Source organism: Physeter macrocephalus, chromosome 12 (genome assembly GCF_002837175.3).
Source record: "Physeter macrocephalus isolate SW-GA chromosome 12, ASM283717v5, whole genome shotgun sequence".
NCBI classification, from domain to species: Eukaryota; Metazoa; Chordata; class Mammalia; order Artiodactyla; family Physeteridae; genus Physeter; species Physeter macrocephalus.
Window position 1 is genome coordinate 13199734 of NC_041225.1, and position 8270 is coordinate 13208003.

An 8270-nucleotide genomic window follows, 5' to 3' on the forward strand; every position below is an offset into this window, starting at 1 on the left:
GACGGGGGCGCGAACCCGGCTCCCCTGCATCGGCAGGCAGACGCGCAACCACTGCGCCACCAGGGAAGCCCTAAACTGCATTTTTTAACCCAAAAACATTATCCAGAACCATTTTAGGCTACAATGTAACCAAAGTATAAATAGTAGGAACTCACATTCCCTTGAACAACTGTCCTTCCACTTAGAACACTATGAACTTCTTAGGTAGGCAGGCAGAATTCTTGTTCACTTAACTGCAACCCCATTTAAGCACGGAATCAGAGCAAAAAAAGTAAAAAGTGAAGAAGGGAATAGAAAGGATATACATTAGTGTTAAACCATATGCTGAGTGTTAGGTTCCCACATAAATATTTTGCTATATATTTTAAAAGTCACTTCTCAAGGACTGATTTCCTCTACTTCCATTATCTTTTATAATGAAATACTCCTTTTCAAGTTACTTATTAGAGTTGTTACTAGCAAATACTGTCACATACCTCTAGTTCAAGATATTAATATATACACTTAGCCTGAAACTAAGTGTACTACTTAGTTTTAGTTATAAATAATGCATGTATAAAACAGGTAGGGTTGCCATTATTTATATACTGCAATAAATATACAAGAATGAGTACAAATTATTTTTCATAAAAATACAACCTCTAATCAATTCAGGAGGTTTCCGAACTATGAAGACATTGAATACATTAAAACACCAGGCAGTCTCCTCTGTTATAGAATGCCAGTCAGGTGAGATCTGAAAGAGATTCTTTATTGGTAGCCATATACAGTTGACTATACCATCTCTGTGTTTTCTCGCTATTTAAGAAAAAATATAGAACCTGGACATTTAAAACATTATCAATGAAATAATCACCACAGACTCACTGGATCTTTTAAAATTTTGTTAAAAATTGCCAAAGTCATGATGAATACAATTATTGCAGCTACATCATTTGAAAAAGTAATATAAATTATGCTGCTAAAGACAAAAAACATCGAAACGCATAAACATCATAATGTAACACAGCAGTAACTCAAAACTATTAATATGAAAAATTAAATTTAAAAAGTTATGTTAGAGAACTCGGGAATTTTTCACTTTAGCAAAACATTCTATTTATATATCTCCAACTTCTATGATACAGTATACCATAAAATACTTTTAAAAGGTACAACATTCAAATGCTTCATTTACACAAATAATATTGCCAGTACTAATAAAAGTGATGCCCTTAAACATGAACTGCTCTGCTAATTATGATTTTAAAAATGTTTTACTTAAAAAAAATGTTTTACTTCATTTTACATTTTAGCTAGCAGTTAGCATTACATATTAATCAGTTCTGTGTTGACAAATAGGATCCTAGTCAAAATACTGTTTCTGAAAAGTAATGTACATTATATTGCTTGAAACTAATAACCATATAAAAGTGGTAATCATTTATCTAAACACTGATTATGAAAGACAACTGGCATATATTCAGGCAGAGTGTTGAGTTCATGATGGTTTATTTACAATAAAAGTACTTTTACTGAAGCTAACATGATATATAGGTTTCTATGTCAATTACTACAGTCTCTTAAAATTATAAAAATATTATATAAAATACCACAGGCTTTAGAGGATATAACTTCATGTGGTTCTGATACTAGCAGCTGAAAAGTGTTTATAATTTAAAAATAAATAAACTATAGAGGTAAACCAGTTACAAAACAGCAGGGGACTGCAATAGTCACAAGAGTGAAAAGAACTGCTTAATTACACAATAGCTAACAAAACGGTGAAGCAGTTGGATCAAAAGTTTTAAAAACCTCTTTCAGAGATTTGTCATCTGTTGCTCTACGAGGATCATCATCTGGGGTGGGGCTCACCTGACCCGGCTGCTTTGACTGTCTTGGATCGCTGTACTGGGGTCTAATTAAGCCTGTTAATGCCTGAATCGGAAGACTGTGCACTGCTGGGACCTGAACGGTACCGGAACTCCCAAGAATATCTGCCTGTGGCTCAGCTGGCCCATCAACAGTGACGTCCACATTTGGAGCGATTTTCTGTGGTAGGACTGCTTCTCCAGGAGGAGGCTCGTTTTTATCACTACTTTTTAAACCACCACTTTTTTTCTGGTTCTCTGCATTTTCTGTTGCTAGCTCTGATGTAGATGATGAACTATGCTCCCTAGGGTCATACAAACTAATAGCACTAAGAACTGAACCTGGAGTTCCCAGGGGAAGGCCAGCTGAAGATGAGAGTTTAGGGGCATATGGAGGCAAAGCCCCGGGACCAGAATTGCTAGATACTGCCCCTAAGGGCTGTGACGAACCAGAGTTTGATCTGGCTAAATGAGGGGCACCCTTTAATGTATGTGAATCCTTTATAACTGCTTGATGAGACTCTGTATTATGCAGTCTGTGAAGTCTAGGATCAAAATTTTTTTGCAGCCTAGGATCTCCTAATTTACTTCCTGAACTATGTAAGTCTCCAAATTGTTCTAGGTAGCCTTCTCTGTTTGCTGTGTTAATTTTGGCTTTGGCTGCTAGTTTTGCATCAGTGGGCATTGTGCTTTGACGAAGATCACTTTTTGTATTCCATAACCTACTGAGCCTCTGATCAGCTATAAGAGGGGGCAGAGGTAAATTGATTGAAGATACTGGGTCAGGTTTAGGTAAAGGGACTGGAAGTAAGTCTTCTGGAGCCCACACGATGTGTTTTGCAAAGTTGGGTTTGGTTAGGGTAATATCCATTTTAATGTGACTAAACTGTCTCAGTTGTGACCTTGGATCCTGGAGCACTATACCAGGTAAAGAATCCAAAGGTATTAAGAAAGCTTTTTCTCTCAGTTCTCTTTCTGTATCTTCATCGTCATCGTCTCCTCTTTTGTGTTTGACATTAGGGCCAGCATTTCCATGATGTAAATCAAACTTTGCTCCAACAACAGAAGAACCTACATGACCACTTCCATTCCCTCTTAATTTCCTGGGATCCCATGCAAGTCTAAGATCCAGTGGGGTAGACTCAGAAGATTTTCTAACGTCTTGCCTTGAGATAGTCCTAAGTCTAGGGTCAACAACTTGGCTTCCTTTATTTTTCTCTTTAGCAAGTCTTGGATCAGTAGGAGTGCTGAGTTCTGTGGAAGGTTGTTGTTGACTCCTTAAAGTTTCTGTTTGTTTCTGCAATGTTTTCAGTATTGACTTGACACTGCTTCCTTCTTCCTCTTCACTACTGGAATACCAGTTAACAGTATCATCTAAATGCAGACAAAAACTATGGTAAAGAATGAAGCATTCATATTTGGCCTTAATTAAGATGAAAAAAACACATATACTATTTCTGAAATAAGTGTAGTCTAACTTCAAGAAAACGCATCATAGAAATGACAGAGTTTCAAGATAAGGAACAAGATAAGATGTGGTATAACAATTAACAATTCAGTCACTATATTTTATAAAGAAAGAAGTATGATATTAGAACATGTGTAATGTCCTTCTAGTCAGAGAACAGTCTGAACCTTTCATTCCAACTGGCCAAAGGGAGCTCAGAAATGTGTGGTAAGACAGAGCTGGGGGAGAAGGGAAAACACTCTTGGAATACCAAAATGTTTTGGCTCTCTTTAATTCAAGCAATCCCTTAAACTTCATAGCTCTGGATTTATCAGGATAACAAGGGAGAGCTATAAAAGAAAATACCTGGAAAGAAAACAAAACACTAACAATGATGGTTAAGGAAGCAAAGGGAACCGAGCAAGGGTGGGCTCAGGTGGGGACTTTTCACTCATACTATATTTTTAGATGTTTGACCTGTGTGAATATATTAATTATTCAAACATTAAATTAAAAACAACAAAGAAAACTAACAGCCTAAAATTTATATACTTTAACTTTAGGAGAACACTTTGGACCTTACTCTTAAAGCCTATGTAACCCTAGTGTATTAGGCACAATGTTAAGACGCTTAACCATCAGAGGTCTTCTCTCTAGTAGAGAAGGGAATAAAAACTGATGCTTCAGGAGGGCGAGTCTCCTTCCTCTCCATTAAAACACACACAGGTTATCTCTGAATTGGCCATATATACACACATATATATATACACGAACATATGTACACACACATATTCATACATATCCTAGAATATCTTGGATCAACAGAATAGCATATATATTCTCACTTTTACCTCATCTCACTGCTCACTAATGTGTTCCCACAACATCGAACTTCAGTGTTACACACTTAGTTTGAGCAGAACAGTGCTGACAAAACAAGCACTCGGTAAAGCAATTATACTCCAATAAAGATGTTAAAAAAAAAAATACATAGAACAGATCCTTCCCTCACAGCCCTCAGAAGGAATCCACCTTGCCGACACCTAGATCTCAGACTTCTGGCCCCCAGAACTGTGAGACAATAAATATCTGTTGTTTAAGCCAAAACAAAAACAACAACAACAAAAAAAACAAGCACTCGTATTTAGGGTGGGGATGTGGCTTAAAATAGTATATATCAATATTATATCACAATGGCGAAAAGTTTTACTCATATCTCAGTGTCTGAAAAAACTACTTCTAGACACCGGATCTCTCTTTTTTTTTTTTCTTTGACTTCCAGGAAGTCTAGAGCTAGACTTGTGATTCACTTTCAGCTGTTGTAGTTATTTTAAATATTTCTGTATAGGAGTTTCACTCCTCATAGAATTTGGTACTTGATCCAGATAGGTAAGACAATCCAAATCTGATCCAAATAGGTAAGATGCTATTTTATTTTCACTTTCATATCAATATATTTTATAAGCAGTCTTAAATTCTTTTTGGAATAAGAATGAATATAGAGCAGAAAGAAAGTAGAACAGTAGAGAAAGGTCAGTGGAAAGCAGATATTAGATAGAAAATGATAGTTAAGAGTTTTCTATCAGCATTTTATCAAAGGACAAATAAAATTTATAAAGGCAATAAAATTTCTAACTGAACAAAAACACAAAAAAACCTAGCTGTTTAAGAAGTTTTCTGTATTCCGAGAAAACAAGCCTCATAAAACATTACCAATTTTATAGTATGATAGTATAAAATTTTATATCATGTAGAAAAGTTTTAATTTTCTTATTTATGAAAACATAAAGCTTTGTTACACTTTAAAGAAAGATTACCATTAAAATGGTTGCGTATTAGAATTAGCACCTAAAAGAGTACACATAAATTTTACAGGAAATTAACTTATTAGAAATTCCTCATTTCCCTGTCATGCTAAATAAATGAAGAGTTAATAACACCTTTTTTGAAAACATAACAATGTTTATATAATAGCTTGTAGCTACCTAGTGTTATCTAGTTTTACATAGTTATTCATAAATTTCATGGTTTTGTTTCTTTTCTTTTTTTGGCTGCACCTCGAGACATGCAAAACTTCCTAGACCAGGGATCAAACCCGTTTCCCCTGCAGTGGAAGTGCGGAGTCTTACCCACTGGACTGACAGGGAAGCCCTAAATTTCATGTTTAACAGTGGCCAAACACATCAATTTTGTAATTCATAAGAAGAACTGGGTGATTTAAAGTTCTCTGCCCTTAACTGAGTTAACTAATTGCTGTACACTTATCAATATCAAAAATACTAAGGGAAACTTAGTGTCCCCACGTAGCCTTTTACATTAAAAATAATATTCCTTAATAACATAGCAGAACCTGAAGTATACAGCCTCTGCCCATGAAATCTAATAATCAAATAACTTTGAGCTTGAGTTACAGGTTAAAATTCCTGAAATGGAAGGTATCTTGTTCCTGTTCTATTTCTTTTCTTTAAAAAAAAAAAAAAAAAAAAAGAAAAGAAAAAAGAAAAAAAGCTTAATAGCAAGTCTGCTTGCCCAGGCCTCACACTCCAGCTTCAGATCTCTTTACTGCTTCAAATCAAACCCTTTGCAATTAACTACTAATGCATCAATGGCACGGGAAACTACAATCAATCCCAAGAAGATAGGAGCTATGAGATAAATTGGAAATAGAAGAGATAGTTCACAGGAACTCATTTTTCAAATTTAAACTTATTCAAGACCATTTCAGGAACTGAGTGATCCAAATAGGTAAGATGCTATCATAACACCTGACATACCTTCTTCCTTGCTTGGTGCCCTCTGAGGTTGGGTGCTGCCTGGTTCTTCATCTTCTTGGTATTTCTGAGTAAGTCTAACAAAAAGAGCTCTCTGCACTGCAGGGAGGAGACCTGGTGCAGGCAGGGGGCCATGGCCTGTCACATTACTGCTGCTGTCAGACCCACTCCCGCGGGTAGGTGAGTCTTGAACGATAGGAGGTTGATGCTGGGCAAATTCACCATGCCACGTCCCATCTACATACATAACACAGAAAGAGACACTGATTTAGCATAAAACTCCAGTAGACAAGTACCACTGTGAGTTGTAAGAAATTGAGTTACAATAAAATCACATTTGATTATCAGATTATTATGTGATTGTAAGCACTTTTTAAGGTTATCTAAAGTTCTACTGTTACAGATATTTGGTTAAATTTAAATCATATTTTAATGTTTCAATTTCATCACATTTTATGTTGTTTTATTTAAAACATGCATTCTTTTCATGCTTTTAAAGAAAAATAGGACTCCAGATATTTTAAATTAGAAATGAGTTATTTCAAAAGGTAAGCTTACCACCAGAGTTATTGGGTGGCTGAAAATTATGTACAGCATGCTGTGAATAGTAATTATCATAAAACTCAGCTGGGTTTTGTAAGGACTCATAATTGGTATTGAGCTGCATTTCACCAGGACTTTGCAGGTGTGATGAACCTGGAGAACAGTGGTTCTCTCTAGGTACTTTCATCATGTGTTCTGGAAAGCCAGGGCAATGGTAAGCGCCACTCATATTTGGTGGTGTCAAAGGTGTATCCGGTTGAATAAGTACTCCCGCTTGACTGTGAGGGCCTACAATTCCAGGTGGACCAGGCGGCAAAGGTGGGCTCTGTGGCATTGGTAGACCAGGAGGTCCTGCACATGGATGATGTCCAGGGGAGCCTGGGTGCATCACAGGACTATTGTGTCCCTGAGACATATTAGGTCCGGGACCTGGACTTGACCCAGAACTATACATATGTTGAGTATGCGGGCTGCTTTCCTGAAATTGTGGTCCTGGTGGTGAGGCACTGTTATAAAATGCTGGTGGCCTGTAGACAAAAGAATAATATTTCTTAGTTCAAAGAAAAGAGGCAAACAAGAATGTTACATTTCTAAATAGATACTGGTTGAATGTTTTACGGTATCAGAAGAGAAAACTATATTTTTAAGAAGCAATTTATTCCATATTATCTATAAGTAGAAACACCAACATATGTATCTTGCCTTCATTTTAGCACACAGTTTTCTAAATTGCTGCTTACTATCATCTGTTCTAAAACTTAATATTGATGTTTTGAAAAACATACAAAGATAAATAAGATTCATCTCTAATCCTATCACCCAGAGATAAAATTTTTGATTGGTTCTCTTCTAATCCTTTTTCTAGGCGCACACAGACCTTTTTGTAACAAAATTAGAATTATACTATATAAACGTACTGCTAGTATTACAATTTCTAATTGGTTATTGCTTGATATAAAAAGATTTTAGTTTTTGAATGTTGCTCTTCTTTCTGGGCATCTTACTAATTTAATTACAGTTGGCCCTCCAGATCGGCAGGTTCTGCATCCACAGATTCAACCAACTGCAGATCGAAAATATTCAGAAGAAAAAAATTGCAAAAAGTTCCGAAAGCAAAACTTGATTTGCTGTACTCCAGCAACTATTTATATAGTATCTACATTGTATTTACAACTATTTACATAACATTTGCATTGTATTAGGTATTATAGATAATCCAGAGATTATTTAAAGTGTATGGGAGTATGTATGAAGGTTATATGCAAATACTTCCCCATTTTAATATAAAAGACTTGAGCATCTGTGGATTTTGGTATCCATGGAGTTCCTGGAACCAATCCTCGTCAGACACCCAGGAACAACTGTACAACTAATAATTTAGTCAGTGATTCCTTTGGGGTTCACTACGGGAAAATGCCCAAATAATGAGTCTGCCCCACCATTTCTAATCATATCTATTATCATATCTATTATATCTTTCTCTTTTTGCATTGACTAGGATCTAATCTATAATATTTAGCCAAGCAGTGGACAGACTTGTCTTCTTCTTGACTTTAATAGAAATAGTTTTGGGGCTTCCTGGCGGCGCAGTGGTTGAGAATCCGCCTGCCAATGCAGGGGACACGGGTTCGTGCCCCGGTCCGGGAAGATCCCACATGC

The 8270-nt window shown here is 36.2% G+C and overlaps 1 protein-coding gene across 2 annotated transcripts in view; it reads right to left on the minus strand.

Annotated features, from left to right (window-relative positions):
• Positions 1–871: 871 nt before the first annotated feature.
• ZC3H6 (zinc finger CCCH-type containing 6) overlaps positions 872–8270 on the minus strand; it is a 53083-nt gene continuing 45684 nt past the window's right edge. For both annotated transcript variants that reach the window (XM_024129794.3, XM_055088885.1), the window contains 3 exons: positions 6627–7138; positions 6072–6305; positions 872–3224 (listed from right to left, as the gene is read on the minus strand). In XM_024129794.3, the coding sequence (XP_023985562.2) occupies positions 1753–3224; positions 6072–6305; positions 6627–7138 (2218 nt within the window). In that variant the 3' untranslated portion in view covers positions 872–1752. The remainder of the gene's footprint in view (positions 3225–6071; positions 6306–6626; positions 7139–8270) is intronic.